The sequence below is a fragment of the Oryctolagus cuniculus genome, chromosome 4 (assembly GCF_964237555.1).
Source record: "Oryctolagus cuniculus chromosome 4, mOryCun1.1, whole genome shotgun sequence".
Lineage (NCBI taxonomy): Eukaryota > Metazoa > Chordata > Mammalia > Lagomorpha > Leporidae > Oryctolagus > Oryctolagus cuniculus.
Window position 1 is genome coordinate 147,932,148 of NC_091435.1, and position 19,610 is coordinate 147,951,757.

General features: G+C 43.1%; 1 protein-coding gene across 2 annotated transcripts in view; it reads left to right on the forward strand.

Annotated features, from left to right (window-relative positions):
- The window catches only part of ACAD11 (acyl-CoA dehydrogenase family member 11), a 98,996-nt gene extending 80,028 nt beyond the window's left edge, over positions 1–18,968 (forward strand). For both annotated transcript variants that reach the window (XM_070072812.1, XM_002716554.5), the window contains exons 16-20: positions 144–215; positions 1,063–1,217; positions 14,995–15,111; positions 15,964–16,073; positions 17,859–18,968. In XM_070072812.1, coding sequence (XP_069928913.1) covers positions 144–215; positions 1,063–1,217; positions 14,995–15,111; positions 15,964–16,073; positions 17,859–17,973 — 569 coding nt within the window. In that variant the 3' untranslated portion in view covers positions 17,974–18,968. The remainder of the gene's footprint in view (positions 1–143; positions 216–1,062; positions 1,218–14,994; positions 15,112–15,963; positions 16,074–17,858) is intronic.
- The last annotated feature ends 642 nt before the right edge of the window (positions 18,969–19,610 follow it).

The following is a 19,610-nucleotide window of genomic DNA, read 5'->3' on the forward strand; positions in this document are numbered from 1 at the left end:
CTTCTCTCTGGGAATGCCCATGACAATTGGGTCTTTGAAATCCTACCTTCTTTGAGTAATTATACTTCAGCAGGTTGATTATGTGTGATGCTGTTTTTGGTCAATTCATTTTGTTCTTCAAAATTTTCTTGTCTACTTTATAGATAACTTACATGGAGGACATTTTGAGATCCATTTCAATCAAGTGCGAGTTCCAGCCTCCAACTTAATCCTAGGTGAGATAAATTTGGTAAAGTCCTTCTGCAGTGTTGTATATTAACACTTTCAGGTTAAAATCTGGAAAATCTATGAGTCTACTTTGAGCTATTTTCTCCTTTATCAAGGAAAGCTTTTGCATACTGTAGAATTTTCTTCCAGGGAATAATTATTTAACTGGTAGATGTGTTCATGTATGTCACATCGACTGAAACGTGGCTAAGCAGAGTTTACAACTCAAAGCAAGATGCTTTTTCTAAAACATGATATGTAGTCCTCTACTTGTTTTAAGACAACCTCAGTGCTTCATGAAGTCAAGTCTTGTCCTCATATACAAGTTAGAATCATAAATAACTTTGACTGTCATGTACTTGGAGTGTCTCCATCCTTTTGCTTATTGAAATCCAACCCAACCTTCAAAGAACATCTCTGCCCCCTTTCAGGGATGTTTCTTGCTGCACCCACTCAATGGGCCCCTGACTCTACAGCCTGGGACAGAGAGCCCCTCCCCTCTGCCTTTCTTTGTCCCTCTTCATAGCTCTAATCCTGTCCCCCTCTCTGGATACTAAACTAATGCAGGGACCGTGTCGTAGCCACCTCTGTAACTGCTGCAGCTCCAATAAAGTAGCTGCTGCATAGTAAGTACTCCAAAGCCAGTTCTATAATCTGAATGAAATTTTTCTTGATGATGGTTTTAAAACAATAGGTATCAGAATTCCCGTCAATGCATAGTGAGCCTTATAGTAGCACAGACTTTCCCCTCAGCACGATGTTGTTCTTATTGAAGGCAGTGCATCATTTCCCCCAGGATTTCTGAAAATAGGGAATACCCCGGGCCATGTTCACGTTCCCCTTTCTTTCTCCCAGGTGAAGGCAGGGGATTTGAGATTTCCCAAGGCCGGCTGGGACCTGGCAGAATCCACCACTGTATGAGAACAGTGGGTGTGGCGGAGCGCGCTCTGCAGATCATGTGTGAACGGGCAGCACAAAGGGTAGCCTTTAAGAAGAAACTCTATGAACATGTAAGAGTGGTTGCTTCTTTGTATCTATCATAGCTCAGTAAACCACCCTACTCTTGAACAAAAGCATTACTGGGGTGAGCACTAGGCACAGCAGGTAAGTTGCCGTTTGCTTGGGACACTCTTATCCCCCATAGGAGGACCTGGTTTGAGTCCTGGCTAGCCACTCCACTTCTGGTCCAGCTTCCTGTTAATACAGGCAGTAGGGGCTGGCTCCAGTTGTCACCCAAGTGGGAGACCCAGATTGAGCTCCAGACTCCTGTGCCTTCTACCTGGCTCAGTCCTGGCTGTTGCAGACATTTGGGGATCTCTCTGTCTTCGTGCTTTTCAAATAAAAGGAAGATTAATTAATTAACAAGCCCACCAACATTGGGGGAGAGCTATTTCCTTTACATGAATAAGGTGAATCTTTTCCATAAAGCACACTTACACCTGTGTTTAAATATGGTCTGAGGGGAGGTCTTTATCTTTGGGGGAGATAAAATAGCTCCTAAAATGCTCAGCACACAGAGCACACACACAGTTCCGTCAACTTCTAGACTCTGTTTTGTACAACTGGCTGCATTAGAGCTCCGAAGGGCATGAAGAGGCTGCCGCAGGAAGAGGGATTTACCTTGTCCTTTGGTTTTCTGGAAGGAGTTAGGACAGATCCATGTAAAGATACAGGAAAAGAGCTCAAAACTCAGTGAAAGGAGGAATGTTCTTACAGATTTTTTAAAAAAGATTTATTTATTTATTTAGAGAGGTAGAGTTACAGAGAAAGGGAGAGACAGAGAAAAAGGTCTTTCATCTGCTGGTTCATTCCCCAAATGGCCACAGTGGCCAGAGATGGGCTGATCCATAGCCAGGAGACAGGAGCTGCTTCTGGGTCTCCCACATGGGTGCAGGGGCCCATGCACTTGGAACATCTTCCACAGCTTTCCCAGGCACATTAACAGGGAGCTGGATTGGAAGTGGAGCAACTAGGACTCAAACCATTGCCCATATTGGATGCTGGCACTGCAGATAGAGGCTTAATCCACTATGCCACAGTGCTGGTCACAATAAATAAATTTTTTTAAAAAAGGAAATATGTATTAAGAAGAAAAAGAAGGGGACAGCACTATAGTGCAGCAGGTTTGAAGCCCTGGCCTGAAGCGCCAGCATCCCATATTGATGCCGGTTCTAGTCCCTGTTGCTCCTCTTCTAATACAGCTCTCTGCTGTGGCCTGGGAAAGCAGTAGAAGATGGCCCAAGTCCTTGGGCCCCTGCACCCATGTCTCGGGAGACCCAGAAGAAGCTCCTGGCTCCTGGCTTCAAATTGGCACAGCTCTGGCCATTGCAGCCATCTGGGGAGTGATCCAGTGGATGGAAGACCTCTCTCTCTGTCTCTACCTCTCTCTGTAACTCTGTCTTTCAAATAAATAAAATAAATCTTAAAAAACAAAAGAAGAAAAAGAAGGTATCAGTTTAGACTTCTTTGGAAAACTCTTTATAGAGATATGGGATTGCCAAATTATCCCCCCCAAATGTCTTCTAATATTTAAGAAAACAAGAAAAATAATATCATTATTTAGCATTCAGTGTTGTGAACTTTTTAGTGTAGGTCAAATCTGTGGTAACAGAATTGTGTGTTTTGTTGCTGGCCATGTGTATTTCAGTACATTGACACCCCTGTGAGGTGTGTATATGACCATTGTATAAAATTTTGCAGTACCTTTTTACTTTGTTTTTTTTTTTTTTTTAAAGATTTATTTATATATTTGAAAGTCAGAGTTACACAAGAGAGGAGAGGCAGAGAGAGAGAGAGAGAGAGAGAGAGAGAGACACACACACACACACAGATGTCTTCCATCTGCTGGTTTACTCCCCAGTTGGCGGCAACAGCCTGAGCTATGCTGATCCGAAGCCAGGAGCCAGAAGCTTCCTCCGGATCTCCCAAGAGGGTGCAGGGGCCCAGGGACTTGGGCCATCTTCTACTGCTTTCTCAGGCCATAGCAGAGAGCTGGATCAGAAGTGGAGCAGCTGGGACTCGAACCGGTGCCCATATGGGATGCTGGCACTGCAGGTGGCAGCTTTACCCACTATGCCACAGCCACAGCACTGGCCCCAAGTACATTTTTACTTTGTTACATGCTATGTTTGCTTTCTTGTGAATTATTCTGGACTCAATGTAAGGAATAGTTGCAATATTTAGTACTATTATTTTGTGAAGTATCATATGTTCAATCAGCATGTATGTTTTTATATGTGATTGATTTGCAACAGTGTTAAGAAAAGATACATCCTGCCTTATGACACCATACCTGGGGCTACTTTGTGGGCACTACTTTGGTCTATGGCCAGGACAGGGGTTCAACTGTTGATAGGCACTGAAGGAAGAGGTAAGAAAAGTGAATAGAGGGACTATGGTACAGCCCCTGTTGGGGAATAGGGATGAACACATTACTCATGGTCCCAATAAGTACTCCCTGCCCTTTATTTCTTTTTAAAATGTTTATTTATTTTCATTTTATTTGGAAGGGGTGGAGGGAGTAGAGAGAGATCTTCCATCTGTAGGTTCACTCCCCAAATATCTGCCATAGCTAAAGTTGGACCAGGCTGGAGCCAGGAGCCAGGAAATCCATTCTGGTCTCCCATGTGGGTGCAGGGGCCCAAGTACTTGAGCCATCATCTACTACTTCCTCACAGGATGCCCGTAAGCAGGAAGCTGTATTGGAATATGGGATGGGATTGGATTCCAGGCATTGCAATATGGGATGTGGGTGCTCCAAGTAGCAGCTTAACCCATTGTACCACAAGCCTGTTCCTTACCCACCTTTTAAAAGTTTATTTTTATAATATATGTTTATTTAAAGTGTGTAGAGGGTAGACAGTTCGAGAGACCTATCCACTTTTTTTCAAGCTTCAGCAAAACCTTGACAAGCGGCCATAATGGACATGGAAGTGCACTGCCCAGGTGTTGCTTTCATAGATGATGATTTATGCTGCACTAAAATTTCCCTCCTGCCTTCTAAAGTTAATGGATTATGCAGGGCAAGCCTGGGCTTTTAAAAAATGTGCCTCTCTTCACTGGAAACGTTTTGCATCTGGCATAGATAAAATGATATGGCAAGAGCAAAAAGAGACGTGTGAGCTAGTCATCAAGAATGTCTGGGCCAGCATTGCCTTTTTCCGGTTCGTGAAAGTAACGTTCCATTTCCCTGAATTTGGAGACTCCTTCCAGCTGCCTCCTAAGTTATTCCAGGCTCTACAGCAAAATATTCTCAATCCTAGTTCTGTCTTAGGAAATAAACTTGGTAGTTCTCTGGGCCACTAAGCTTCTACCTACTTAATGATTTTCAGCAAGTCTTGGGTGTATACAGACTCAGCTGAAAACAGTTTCCTTGAGACATGAAGGCCTTCTGAGTCTTTATAAAGCCATGATTCCCCACCCTAACAGCCATCAGAAATGTTCACTGACTGCTTCCTCTTATACTTGCCACCAATGTAATTTATTTATTTTTAATTGCAAGGCAGAGAGAGAAAGTCAGGGATGGGGAAATGACAGAGAGAGACTTTCCATCTACTGGCTCAGTCCTCAAGGGCCTGCAACAGCCAGGGCTGGGCCAGACTGAAACCAGGACCACAGAACTTAATCTGGATCTCCTCTGTGGGTGACAGGGACCCAAGCACTTGAGCCATCACCTGCCACCTCCCAGGTGCACATTCATAGGAAGATGGGATCAGAAGCAGAGCTGGGACTTGAAGCAGGCACTCCTATGTGGGACATGGGCCAGGTGGCATCCTAACCCCAAGCCAATGCCTGCTGTACGAATGTAATTTAACATTTTCTAGTACTATAGCAATGTTTTTAAAAAGCTAAAAGAGGGGGTCGGTGCTGTGGCATAGTGGGTAAAGCTGCTGCCTGCAATGCTGGCATCCTATATGGGTACTTGGTCGAGTGCTGGCTGCTCCACTTCTGATCCAGCTCTCTGCTATGGCCTTGGAAAGCAGTAGAAAATGGCCCAAGTCCTTGGGCCCAGCACCCACCTGTGTGAGAGACCCAGAAAAAGCTCCTGGCTCCTTGTTTCGGATTGGCTCAGCTCTGGCCACTGTGGCCAACTGGGGAGGGAACCAGTGGATGGAAGACCTCTCTCTCTCTGCCTCTTTTTCTCTGCCTTTCAAATAAATAAATAAATAAATCTTAAAAAAAAAAGTTAAATAGGTGAATTTAATTTTAGTAATATATTTTATTTAGCCCAATGCAGCTATCATCTCAACATGAAATCATATAAATATTAGTAAATGAGGTCTTTTATATTATTTTAAAAAGAGTGATTCTTTAAAATTGGGTGGGTGGGGCTGCCACTGTGGTATAGCTGGTTAAGCTGCTGCCTGCAATGCCAGCATCTCATACGTGTACTGGTTCAAGTCCTGGCTGCTCCACTTCTAATCCAGCTCCTTGCTAATGCACCTAGGAAAGCACTGGAAGATAGCCCAAGTGCTTGGGCCCCTGCACTCATGTGGGAGACCCTGATGGAGTTCCAGGCTCCTGGGTTCAGCCTGGCTCAGTCCCGGCAGTTGCTGCCATTTGAGGAGTGAACCAGTGGATCAAAGATCTCTTTCTCTCTCTGTTTTTTTTCCCTCTGTATCTCTGTAACTCTGCCTTTCAAAATAAATAAATATTTTAAAAATTGGGTGTATATTTTATGTCTATAATGTATCAGTTCAGATGAGGCATATTGCCTTTTGTTTAATTTTACTTTTTTTTATCTTTTATTTAATGAATATAAATTTCCAAAGTACGACTTATGGATTACAATGGCTTCCCCCCCATACCGTCCCTCCCACCCACAACCCTCCCCTTTCCCACTCCCTCTCCCCTTCCATTCACATCAAGATTCATTTTCGATTATCTTAATATACAGAAGATCAGCTTAGTATACCTTAAGTAAAGATTTCAACAGTTTGCTCCCACACAGAAACATAAAGTGAAAAATAATAGATGATTTTTTTTAAATGATGATGAAATCAGATCAGACCTATTGTCATGTTTAATCCCAGTGAGAGTCAAGTTGGGAATTGATAATTTCTTTTTTTTTTTTTTTTACAGAAGATCAGTTTAGTATGCATTAAGTAAAGATTTCAACAGTTTGCACCCCCATAGAAACACAAAGTGAAATATATTGTTTGAGTACTCGTTATAGCATTAAATCTCAATGTACAGCACATTAAGGACAGAGATCCTAGATGAGGAGTAAGTGCACAGTGACTCCTGTTGTTGACTTTACCAATTGACACTCCTGTTTATGGCATCAGTAATCTCCCTATGCTCCAGTCATGAGTTTTCAAGGCTATGGAAGCCCTCTGAGTTCTCCGACTCTTATCTTGTTTAGACAAGGTCATAGTCAAAGTGGAGGTTCTCTCCTCCCTTCAGAGAAAGGTACCTCCTTCTTTGATGACCTGTTCTTTCCACTGGGATCTCACTCACAGAGATCTTTTGCCAGAGTGTCTTGGCTTTCCATGCCTGAAATACTCTCATGGGCTTTTCAGCCAGATCCGAATGCCTTTAGGGCTGATTCTGAGGCCAGAGTGCTATTTAGGACATCTGCCATTCTATGAGTCTGCTGAGTATCTCACTTCCCATGTTGGATCACTCTCCCCTTTATTTATTCTATCGGTTAGTGTTAGCAGGTACTAGACTTGTTTATGTGCTCCCTTTGACTCTTAGTCCTTTCATTATGATCAATTGTGAACTGAAATTGATCACTTGTGTGGGGAGCAACTGGGAGCAACTCGGACTAGACTAAGTTACTGGAATTAAGACTTATTCTATGCATCTGCTCTCCCACAATATGGCGCTGGGAGAGGAGAAAACAGCTTCTACACAGCTGCCTCTTGCCAACTTGAGTGATGACCTCCAGGAGCTGATCCTGCTCCTGATTGGAGGAGAGCAGCGTACTCGGCGTGTGGGTAGCAGAGTTGGGATTGGTGGGGGAGGACTATAAAGGAGGAGAGAGACAACATGCACCAGGAACATCTAAGGGGAACATCTAAGAGGAACACCTGTGCAGCCCCCGAGAGAGCCGGCCGGCGGTGTGCCGCTCCCCCGCGGAAGTGGGGAATGTGGCAGGGGGAACCGCCCTTCCACGGAGGTGGAAGGGATGGTAGCCAACCCGGGAAGAACCAGCAGCAAACCCGGGGAGGGCCGAGCAGACGAAAGAACAGCGCAGGGTCCTGTGTCATTCCTCCACGAAGAGGGGGAGTGACAACTTGGAATAGTGAGATGGCATTGGTACATGCCACCTTGATGGGATTGAATTGGAATCCCCTGGTATGTTTCTAACTCTACCATTTGGGGCAAGTCAGCTTGAGCATGTCCCAAATTATACATCTCTTCCCTCTCTTATTAATTTTACTTTTTTTCATTTATTTGAAAGGCAAAAAGAGAGAGAGGTCTTCCATTTGCTGGTTTACTCCCAGTACACCAGCCTCACTGGGGCTGGGATGGCTGTAGCCAGGAGCCTAGAACTCCAGGTGTCCCACATTGGTGGCAGAGACCCAAGTACTTGAGCCATAACCTGCTGCCTGCCAGAGTATACGACAGCAGGAAGTTGGAATCAGGAGTGAAGCAAGGACTGAAATTCAGGCACTCTGATTATGGGGAGTAGGCATTCCAAGTAGCACCTTAACCGCTGTGCCAACACCCACCCCAGATGAGGCGTATTTCCAATGCTCGGTAGCCACCCATTTAGAGGCTAGTATACTGAACATCATTCATCTAGGGGCTTCTCCTCCAACTTCTGCTATTGAAGAATCATGCTGAAGAAGGTTACTGTAGCCTAATGGAAGCACCACCATGGTCTGCTGGCCTAACTTACCCTAACAAACCGTATTCTCCATTGTGAATGCCAAGTCTACTTTTAGGACTGGGGACCCAACAGCCTCTTACAAACAATTGGAAGTATGTAGTAGGTCCCAGCTATCAACATGAAATTCTCAGTGTTGCTTGTGGGATTTATGGTGATCCCTTGTACTCGTCATCATTTCTCCCTGTTGACCTCTCACAAAACTGTAGTACGGTGTCAGAGCTGAGATGTTGTCACTGATGTGGTCGGAATACTGAACCCACCCATCCTGACGTGAGTCCTTCATTCTGCCCTTTATAACCTCATTATCTCCTGGCAACCACTGCCTGTTCTTCATTTTTACAATTTTGTTGTTCCAAGAATGGACTCATTCAGCATGTAAAATTTTGGGATTGGCTTGCTTACCCTACATAGTTCTTTGGAGATTCTTCCAGGCAGTGTGTATCAATACTTGGTTCCTCTTCATTGTTGTGTTGTGTTCCTGGGTGTGAATGTACTATAGATTGTCCAAGGGTTTCCCTGTGGAGACTTCTGGGTTGTTTCCAGTCTGGGACTGTTAGAAATGAAGCTGCTATGTAGATTTTGCATGATCTTCAGTCTTCATTTCTCTGAGGTGAATACCCCGGAGGGCAACTGCTGAGTCAGAAGCTAGCTGCCTGTGTAAACAAACTACCAAGCTCTCTTCTGTTTACCAGTCAGCAGCTGTGTGTGAGTGCTCCAATTTGTCCACATCTCCGCCAACTTATAAAGTTGTTGCCTTTTTAAAATTCTAGCTATTCTGATGGGTTTGCAAGCTAATTGTGGCTTCTATTTTATCCTAAGAGCTAGTCATGAAGGTCTTTTCATCTGCTTAGTTGACATCTCTTCTCCTTTTCAGTTCATGCCTTAACTCGTGTTTTAGATGAATTGTTTTCTCATGTTGTCAGAGTTCCTTATATGTTATAGATACTATCATTTGTCACATCTATGATTTATAAACATTTTTTAAGATTTTATTTATTTGAAAGGCAGGGTTTGGGAGAGGAAGTGGGAGAGGGAGGGGGGAGGCAGAGAGAGAGAGAGAGCGAGCGAGCGAGTGAGTTTCCATCCACTGGTTCATTCCCCAAATGGCTGCAATGGCCAGGGGTGGACCAGGCCAAGCCAGAAGCCTGGGACTCCATTTAGGTCTCCCACAGGGGTTGTAGGGCACCAAGCACTTGAACCGTCTTCTACTGCATTAGGTGCATTAGCAGAGAGCTACTTTAGAAGTGGAGCAGCTAGGACTTGAATCCTCAAGTCAGGCGCTCATATGGGATGCTGGTGTTTCAGGTGGCAGCTTAATATGCTGCACCACAATGCTGGCCATAACAAATATTTTTTCCAATTCTGTAGCTCAGCTTTGCATTCTTTTAACAGGGTGTTTCACAGAGCAAAAGTGTTTACTTTTTGATTTTACGGATTATGCTTTTGGGTCAAGTCAATGTAAATCTTTGCCTGGTCCTATATCCTGAAGATTTCCTGCTATAATTTTTTCCCATAGGTTTTACATTTTAAGTTTGATTCTGTAATATATATATATATTATATATATTAAGATTTATTTACCTTTATTTGAAAATCAGAGTTACAGAGAGATAGGAAGAGAGAAAGAGAGAGAGAGAGAGAGAGAGAGAGAGAACCATTTGCTGGTATACTCCTGAAATGACTGCAATGACTGGGGTTGGGCCAGGCCAAAGCCAGGAGCTTCCTCCAGATCTCCCATGTGAGTGCAGGGGCTCAAACACTTAGACCATCTTCCACTGCTTTCCTAGGTGCATTAACATGGAGCTGGATTGGAAGCAGAGCAGCTGGGACTCTAACCGGCACCAATATGGGATGCCTGCCTGCAAGCTAAGGCTTTACCTGCTATGTCACAATGCCAGCCCTCATTGTGTAATTTGTTTTGAATTATTCCTGAATAAGGTATGAGAATTAGGTCCTGGCTGTTGGCTTCAGATTGGCATAGCTCCAGCTGTTGTGGCCATTTGAGGAGTGAACCAGCAGATGGAAGACCTCTGCTTCTCTGTAACTCTGCCTTTCAAATAAATAAATAAATAAATATTTTTAAAAAACTTTTAGTAAATTTAGTTTTAGTAAATATAAATTTCCAAAGTACAGTTTATGGATTACAATGGCTTCACCCGCCCCCCCCCATAACTTCCCTCCCACCCGCAACCCTCCAACTCCCACTCCCTCTCCCATTCCATTCACATCAAGATTCATTTTCAATTATCTTTATATACAGAAGATCGATTTACTATATATTAAGTAAAGATTTCATCAGTTTGCACCCACACAGAACATAAAGTATAAAATACTGTTTCAGTGTTAGTTATAGCATTAATCCACATTGGAAAACACATTAAGGACAGAGATCCCACATGAGGAGTAAGTGCACAGTGATTCCTGTTGTTGACTTAACAATTTCACACTCTTGTTTATGGCGTCAGTAATCTCCCTAGGCTCTAGTCATGAGTTGCCAAGGCAATTTTGCCTTTTGAGTTTGCCGACTTCGATCTTATTTAGACAAGGTCATAGTCAAAGTGGAAGTTCTCTTCTCCCTTCAGAGAAAGGTACCTCCTTCTTTGATGGCCCATTCTTTCTGCTGGGATGTCACTCACAGAGATCTTTCATTTAGTTGTTTTTTTTTTTTTTTCCAGAGTGTCTTGGCTTTGCATGCCTAAAATACTCTCATAGGCTCTTCAGCCAGATCCGAATGCCTTAAGGGCTGATTCTGAGGCCAGAGTGCTGTTTAGGACATCTGCCATTCTATGAGTCTGCTGTGTATCCCACTTCCCATGTTGGATCGTTCTCTCCCTTTTTGATTCTATCAGCTAGTATTAGCAGACACTAGTCTTGTTTATGTGATCCCTTTGACTCTTAGACCTATCAGTGTGATCAGTTGGGAACTGAAATTGATCACTTGGATTAGTGAGATGGAATTGGTAAATGCAACCTTGATGGGATTGTATTGGAATCCCCTGGCACATTTCTAACTCCACCATTTGGGGCAACTCTGATTGAGCATGTCCCAAATTGTACATCACCCCCCTCTCTTATTCCCACTCTTATATTTAACAGGGATCACTTTTCAGTTAAATTTAAACACCTAAGAATAATTGTGTGTTAATTACAGAGTTCAACCAACTGGTATTAAGTAGAACAAAAAATACTAAAAGGAATAAAATAGTAAGTTGTTCCTCAACAGTCAGGGCAAGGGCTGATCAAGTCATTGTTTCTCATAGTGTCCATTTCACTTCAACAGGTTTCCTTTTAGGTGAATAGTTAGTTTTCACCGATCAGGGAGAATATATGGTATTTGTCCCTCTGGGACTGGCTTAATTCACTCAGCATGATGTTTTCCAAATTCCTCCATCTTGTTGCAAATGACCGGATTTCATTGTTTTTGACTGCTATATAGTATTCTAGAGAGTACATGTCTCAGAATTTCTTTATCCAGTCTACTGTTGCTGGGCATTTGGGTTGATTCCATGTCTTAGTTATTGTGAATTGAGCTGCAATAAGCATTAAGGTTCAGACAGCTTTTTTGTTTGCCAATTTAATATCCTTTGGGTAAATTCCAAGGAGTGGGATGGCTGGGTTGTATGGTAGGGTTATCTTCAGGTTTCTGAGGAATCTCCAGACTGACTTCCATAGTGGCTTGACCAGTTTGCATTCCCACCAACAGTGGGTTAGTGTCCCTTTTTCCCCACATCCTCTCCAGCATCTATTGTTGGTATATTTCTGAATGTGAGCCATTCTTACTGGGGTGAGGTGAAACCTCATTGTGGTTTGATTTGCATTTCCCTGATTGTTAGTGATCCTGAACATTTTTTCATGTGTCTGTTGTCCATTTGGATTTCCTCTTTTGAAAAATGTCTATTGAGGTCCTTGGCCCATTCTTGAGTGGGTTGTTTGTTTTGATGTTGTGGAATTTCTTGATCTCTTCGTAGATTCTGGTTATTAACCCTTTATCTGTTGCATAGCTTGCAAATATTTTTTCCCATTCTGTCGGTTGCCTCTTCACTCTCCTGAGTGTTTCTTTTGCAGTACAGAAACTTCTCAATTTGATGCAATCCCAATAGTTAATTTTGGCTTTGACTTCCTGTGCTTCCGGGGTCTTTTCCAAGAAGTCTTTTCCAGTACCGATATCTTAATGGTGTCTCCAATGTTCTCTAATAATTTGATGGTGTTGGGTCATAGATTTAAGTCTTTAATCCATGTTGAGTGGATTTTTGTGTAAGGTGAAAGGTAGGGGTCTTGCTTCATGCTTCTGCACGTGGAAATCCAATTTTCCCAGCAGCATTTATTGAATAGACTATCCTTACTCCAGGGATTGGTTTTGGATCCTTGATCAAATATAATATATAATATATTTTTTAAAACAAGCTGAGTTCCCCCTCTATGAATAATTTCTGAGTTTTTTTTATTATGAAAGAGTACTTAATTTTGACAAATGCTTTTCTGCATTGATTTTTATGACCATGTGTTTTTTTCTTCTTTAGCTTATTAATATGGTAGAATACATTAATTGGTTTTCAAAGACTGAACTAGTTCTGCGTCGTTGGAATAACTCCACTTTGTCTCTTCATATATTGTTAAATCCTATCTGCTAGTATTTTGTTGAGGATTTTTGCATCTGTATTTTGTGAATGAAGGATACTGCTCTGTTGTTTTTCGTTGTCTGTACGCTTTTTGCCTGGTTTCATAGCAGAATAATACTAGCTTTACAGAAAGATTGGGAAGTGTTCCATGTCTTTTGCTTTCTGACAGAGATTGTCTAGAATTTGTATTGATTTTTCTTTAAAACATCTGATAGAGTTATCCGGTGATTTTGTGTGCTTGGAGATTTGGAGAGATGGTATTAAATTTTAAATTTTATCATTTATTGGGTTCTTCTATTGGATTCTTTGTGTTTTTGAGGAAGTGGTCCATTTTGTCTGGACTGTCAATTCTGTGTGTTCAGAGCAGTTAATAGTAGTTTTCTATTATCCTCTTGACGTCTGAAGGGAAGGCACTTTCCGGCTTCTTCCTGGTGTCAGTGATTTCTTCCTGCTTTTTCCTTTGTTAGTCATGCTAGAGGTTTGTAAATTTTCTTGATCTTTTCAGAGAATGTGATAGATTAATTATTATTATGAGTATATATGTCACTATACAATATAATTGACATGTTAGTGCTTAGCATTAACCAGATCTTTGTTTCATTGATTTTCTCCATTTTTTGTTTTCATTTTTATTATGCTTTTTATTATTTCCTTTTGCTTTCTTTTGATTTTCTTTACTCTTCTTTTTCTATGTTCTTGACCAGGTGGCATAAATCACTGAGTTGAAACTTCTCTTGTCCGATATATGTGTTTGACACTCTAAATATCCCTCTCAGCACTGCTTCTACTGTACCCCGTAGATTTTGTATTTTTACATTCATTTAGCTCCTTTTTTTTTGTTTGTTTGAAAGGCAGAGTTGCACAGAGAGAATGAGAGACAGAGATCTTCTACATGCTGGTTCATTCCCCAAATGCCCTGGGCTGGGCCAGGCTGAACCCAGGAGCTACATCTGGGTGTTCCAAATGGATGCAGGGGCCCAAACACTTGGGACATCCTCCACTGCATTCCCCGGTTACTAGTAGGGAGCTGGCCCGGATGTAAACCTCCACAAAATTTAACCCCAAATACATCATAGATCTAAATGTATAAGGTAAAACTATAACATTTTTAGAAGAAATTGTGCTGGCACTTTGTTTCCTGGGATTAGGGAAAATGTTCTTAGGTGTACATGAAAAGCATGACCTACAAAAGAAAAAAAATGGGCAAATTGCTCATATACCAAATAATTAGTATCTTGAATATATAAGGGATTTTCTAAACTCAATGGTAAGAAAAAGAAAATCACCCAGTTGAAAATGAGCAAAAAGCTTGAACAGACACAGCACCAAAATTGATAATCAGATGGTAAATCGGTAGGTAAAGAGGGATCAATATAATTAGCCATTAGGGAAATATAAATTAAAACCACAGTGAGATGTTTCTGCACCTGATTAAAATGATGACAGCTGTTTAAAAATGCCAGTGCCAAGTGTGGATGGTTTGAGGAGCAAAAGGAACCCGTATACATGCTAGTAGAAATGCACTTGGGAAAACTGGTTGACAGCTGGTTAGCTGGTACATCTTTACAATGGAATTCAGTTGGCAGTACAAAGGAATCTGCAGTTGATTCCCAGAAAAATTTGGATGAGACTCAAAGGCCCTGTGCTGAGTGAAAGAAGCCAGTCTCAAAAGAATAGATGCTCTGTGATTCCATTTACATGACATTCCAGAGAAAAATCAAAACTATTGTGATGGACAACCTATCAGTGGTTGACAAAGGTAGGGGTTGGAGGAGGCTGTGACTACAAGAGGGCAATACTGGTAAGTTTTGTGTGGAGATGGACTGCTGTTCTGAGAGTGCTTAAACCAATTTGTATGTCTATTAAAATACAAAGAAGATGTTCATTTAAAGTAAAGAACAGTAACAACACAACAGAGGGCAGCTGGGCAGTTCCAACCCGGAACTTCTGGGAGTGATCTAGTTTGTCTATATGCAGTTGCACCTCCACACCTTCAACAATGCTGCAGTGAGAGCTTGCAGTCAGCATTCAGGAGGGCTGAAGAAAGGTACTTTGGCAATAACAAAGTGGCTCATCACACCATTTTGTCCATAAACATTAAAATATCCAAAATAAAGGATATTTCAAAACAAAATGTCTTTCTGAAATCTCCCACCTCTGTGGCATTATACAGGTATGTGGCTGGGCTGGTGCATATCATGCAAATTCACTCTTCTCTTTAAAAACACATAGAGGAAGGCTTGGCCTGGACAGCGTTTCTACCTGACCCAAGGACCTCTGACACCAGCTCATCTCCTCTCTCCTTGTGCCGCCTTCTGCTCCCTGACAGGAGGTGGTAGCTCACTGGATTGCTGAAAGTCGCATTGCCATTGAGGAGATCCGCCTGTTGACCCTGAAAGCCGCCCACTCTGTGGACACCATAGGCAGCGCTGGAGCTAGGAAGGAGGTGAGGTCCCTCAGACCACCAGTGGCGGAGCTTTCTGTGGCTTCTACCACCAGCTGGGCATTTCAGGTCACATGACACCTTGCTGGCACTCAGAAGACTGGGAGACCCCATGGCATCTGGTTGAAAGAGCATACATGGTGGTCACTGGCCAGGTTTTTTTTTTCACTGAGCTGCTTTTGGGAATCATTTTCAGTCCATCTCCAGCTTTCTGGAGATGTAGCAAGAAGGAATGTTGGAATCCTAGGCTTTGAGAGACCTGGGATGAACTGTACCTACTCTGCCACTTTTTTGCCATCCTCATGGCCAGAGGCAAGGTGTCTCACCCTTCTGCCTTTGGCCTAGGTTTCTTGTGGAGAGTAACAGAGATGACATGCATAGAATGCATCATGCAGCCGCACAATAAATGTGTCATATAAGGCATCTCTCATCCCCAGCCTTCTCGTGTTTCTGGCTTAGATGGAATAGGGGCAAAATCACTTAAATTGCTAAGAGAAAACTGATTAGTGAGCAGCAAAGACCCTTTAAGTCTTTTTTGATTTTCTAAAGTGATGAGCATGATTTATCAGCTGCTGAAATCTTTCTGGCAACAAGGCAAGTAATAAATAAATGAATATACTCTGATTTGGATGATGTATCTCCTTCCAGAAGGCCTGTATTGAGTGAAATACGGCCAATCACTGCACAATAGCAAATCCCTTTGTTAGCTTTCACGTAAGATCCTGTTTTGGCGGTGACTTGGGTGTGGGAAAGGTTGTTTGTGTCACTTCACAAGAACTTGACCATACAGAGCATGCCCAATCCCAGCACATCACGTGTGGCCTAAGAAAGGAGCATCCTTTGTGCACCTTGCAGATTGCAATGATCAAAGTGGCCGCTCCACGGGCCGTCTGCAAAATCATTGACCGGGCCATCCAGGTGTGCGGGGCGGCAGGTGTTTCCCAGGACTACTCTCTGGCTTACAGGTGAGTAGGCTTCATTTAACAGCAGCTGCATTTGATAGGCTTCGAGACAACACTTTCCAGCACTCTAATTGTTGAAGAAAAAATAAAGATACCAACTTACTTCAAAGTGTAAGTGAAGTGATAGTTTCTTTAATATGCAGCTCAGCACCCAGAAATAGCCTCTCTTGTGACTACAATCAGCACCTGGCTCCACTGTGTTAACTTTTTTTTTTTAAAGATTCTACGTATTCACTTGAGTTACAGAAAGTTAGGGGCAGAGAAAGAGAGAAGTCTTCCATTTGCTGGCTCACTCCCAGATGGCTGCAATGGCTGGAGCTGAGCCGATCTAAAGCCAGGAGCCAGGAGCTTCTTCCGGGTCTTCCACATGATTGCAGGGGCCCAAGGACTTGGGTCACCTTCCACTGCTTTTTTCAGGCTATAGTAGAGAGCTGGATCGGAAGTAGAGCAGCCAGGACTTGAACTGGCACTCATATGGGATGCCAGCTCTGCAGGCGGCAGCTTTACCCACTACATCACAGCACTGTCCCCCACTGTGTTAACTTTAAAGACAAAATTATTTAAAAGACAAGAGAGGGAGGTTTAGGGCTTGAGGAGAAAGAGAGAGAGAGAGAGAGAGAGAGAGAGAGAGAGAGAGAGAGAGAGTCCTTGATCTGTTGGCTGGAAGCAGCCAGGGTTGGGACAGGCTGAAGCCAGGAGCTAGGAACTTAATCTAGGTCTCCCATGTGGGTGGTAGAGACTCTTGAGCTATCGCCTACTACTTAGCAGGGTGCTAGCATCAGCAGCAGAGCCAGGACTTGAACCCAGGCATTCTGGTATGGGATATAAGCATCTCAAGCAGTGGCTTAACAGCTGTGCTAAATGCCCACCCTAACTGTGTTAACACTAAGGGTTACCCACCAAATGTTTGCCATCTGCACAGGGAGGCAGCAGCTGAATCTGCTGCAGCAGTACATGGCAGTGTGCATCTACTGTACAGATTCTGATTTCCAGAAGATGAGAAAGAACATCCTCCATTCCCCATATGTCCATCTCTGTATGTTCTCTGTCACAATAGAGATAATTTCTTGCCCATCAGTTTTTAGCCCTAAAAACTAAAGATGCAGTTTCACACCATCACTGCCTGTGGCTTGCCTCAGGTCTCTCTTAATCCTAGCAACCTCTAGGAACCTGGAGCTAACCAAGCATGAGATTAATCCCACTGTACTTTGCCATTTAATATTCTGTTCTCCCAAGCTGGGAACTTTACTTTTTAAAAAGTATTTATTTATTTAGTTGAAAGGCAGAGTTACAGAGAGGGAGGGAGAGAAGGAGGGAAAGACATAGAGAGAGAGAGAGGGAGAGATCTTCCATCTGCTGATTCACTCCCCCAAATGGAAGCAGTGACCACGGCTGGGCATATCCAAAGCCAGGAGCCTGGAGCTTCTTTTGGGTCTCCCACACAAGTGCAGGGCCCAAGCACTTGGGCCATCTTTTACTGCTTTTCCAAGAGTATAGCAGAGAGCTGGATTGGAAGTGGAGCAGCCAGGACTCGAACCAGCACCCATAAGGGATGCTGGCACTGCAGGTGGTGACTTTAACCACTATGCCCCAGTGCTGGTGCTTATCTGGTAACTTTAGCATGGTGTTTCAGAAGCCCTTTGGCTTACTTTCTGTGATTTCCCTGTATTCTTTTTCTTATCCCTGCCCTGGCAGGATGAATGTGTTCTTGGTCTAGAGTTAGAGTCATGCTGAGATATCATGTTCCTCTTTGCTAACTGCCACCATCCCTGCTCTGGCTGTTTTCAGGTATGCCCTGATGCGAACATTGCGCTTGGCAGATGGACCTGACGAAGTTCACCTCTCCACTGTCGCAAAATTGGAGCTGCGTGACCAAGCCAAACGGTTGGCAGCCAGGATGTAGGGAGCGCACAAAATCTGATTTCCACACACCCAATCAGCTCCACATCCATGCCTCATATTTCTGCAGCAGGCTGGCCACAGGGTTAATCAAGCATTAGTCATGATTTTAGCAGCAGGGATTTTATGAATTTCAACAATGACAAAGGCATATAAGTAATTTGGTAGCTGTTACAAAGGTAACTTGTAAAGAGATCAAAGTACACTGCAAAGCTAAAGCATAATCTTAGCAGTAGTGTCACATTTTGATTTTCAGGAATTGTTCCATGTGAGTAACTCCAGGAATAGTTCTTCATTGCTCTGAAAAAATAGTGGGGGCCCTGCTTTTTTTTCTTTTACACTTTAGGGATTGAACACTTTGTAATAACGTCTGCCCTGAGAAAAAGCCATGCCTGACTGTTTTCTACTTCATGTAATTACAAACCTCTTCATAATTCAGCAGGAATTATTTATGCATAAAGTCTGACTGTAGATTAATGTTTACTAGACAGCATGAGAAAATGTGACACACTTTAATTGTTTATAAGGTGGTGATGAGAACAGTGGGCTGTCTGAGCTACAAGAAAGTTGTTGAGTTTTGAGGAAAGAAGAAGTCTGCTCTGAAGGCCATCGTGTCCCTGAGAACACCTGGGTGCACGTCCCTCTGGCTGTGAGGTCAGCCCTGGCCCACGGAGTGTGATTTTTGGACACTTGAAATGTGGCTAGTGAAACTGGGGAACAGATTTTACATCATTAAACATTTAAATATTGTTTCTCAATATCTTATTCCAAGTATGCTCAGAGTGACTTGGGTACATGAATCTACTTCTTCAACTATAAATTTTATGAAATCTAAACACACAACAAGTATTTTGAATGAAAATTTAACCACTAAGAGCAAGACTTAGTATGAAAAAATGCAAAATATCTCATTAATACTTTTTAGTATCATCAAAATAGTTATCTTCAATATTCAAAATATTGAATAATAAAATCTATGATTAAAATTTATTTCACTTATTACCTGAGTCTTGGCTCTTCCTTTTTTTCTGTCTGAAAGGATCTATCTACTCAGAGTTTCCAGTTGCCAGTTACAAAGTCACCTTATCCAAGTGTCCTCTCTTGAACATTATTCTAAACTAGCACCGCTGCTGTGCCATTTTCTATCTCCTCCTCTGCCTGCCTTTCTCACAACACTTATCATCTGATGTATTTCATGTCTATTCATTATGGCCTGTCTTCTCACTGAAGTCTAAGCCCACTCTTGCCCTGCTGTGTTCACTTATCTCTCTTTTTGTGGGAACTTCTTTTGTGTGTGTGTGTGTGTGTGTGTGTGTGTGTGTGTTTGACAGGCAGAGTGGACAGTGAGAGAGAGACAGAAAGGTCTTCCTTTACCGTTGGTTCACCCTCCAAGGCTGCTGCAGCCGGCGCACTGAGGCTGGTGCACGGCGCTGATCTGAAGCCAGGAGCCAGGTGCTTCTCCTGGTCTCCCATGCGGGTGCGGGGCCCAAGGACTTGGGCCATCCTCCACTGCACTCCCTGGCCATAGCAGAGAGCTGGCCTGGAAGAGGGGCAACCGGGACAGAATCCGGTGCCCTGACCGGGACTAGAACCCGGAATGCAAGTTGAGGATTAGCCTAGTGAGCCGTGGTGCCAGCCGGG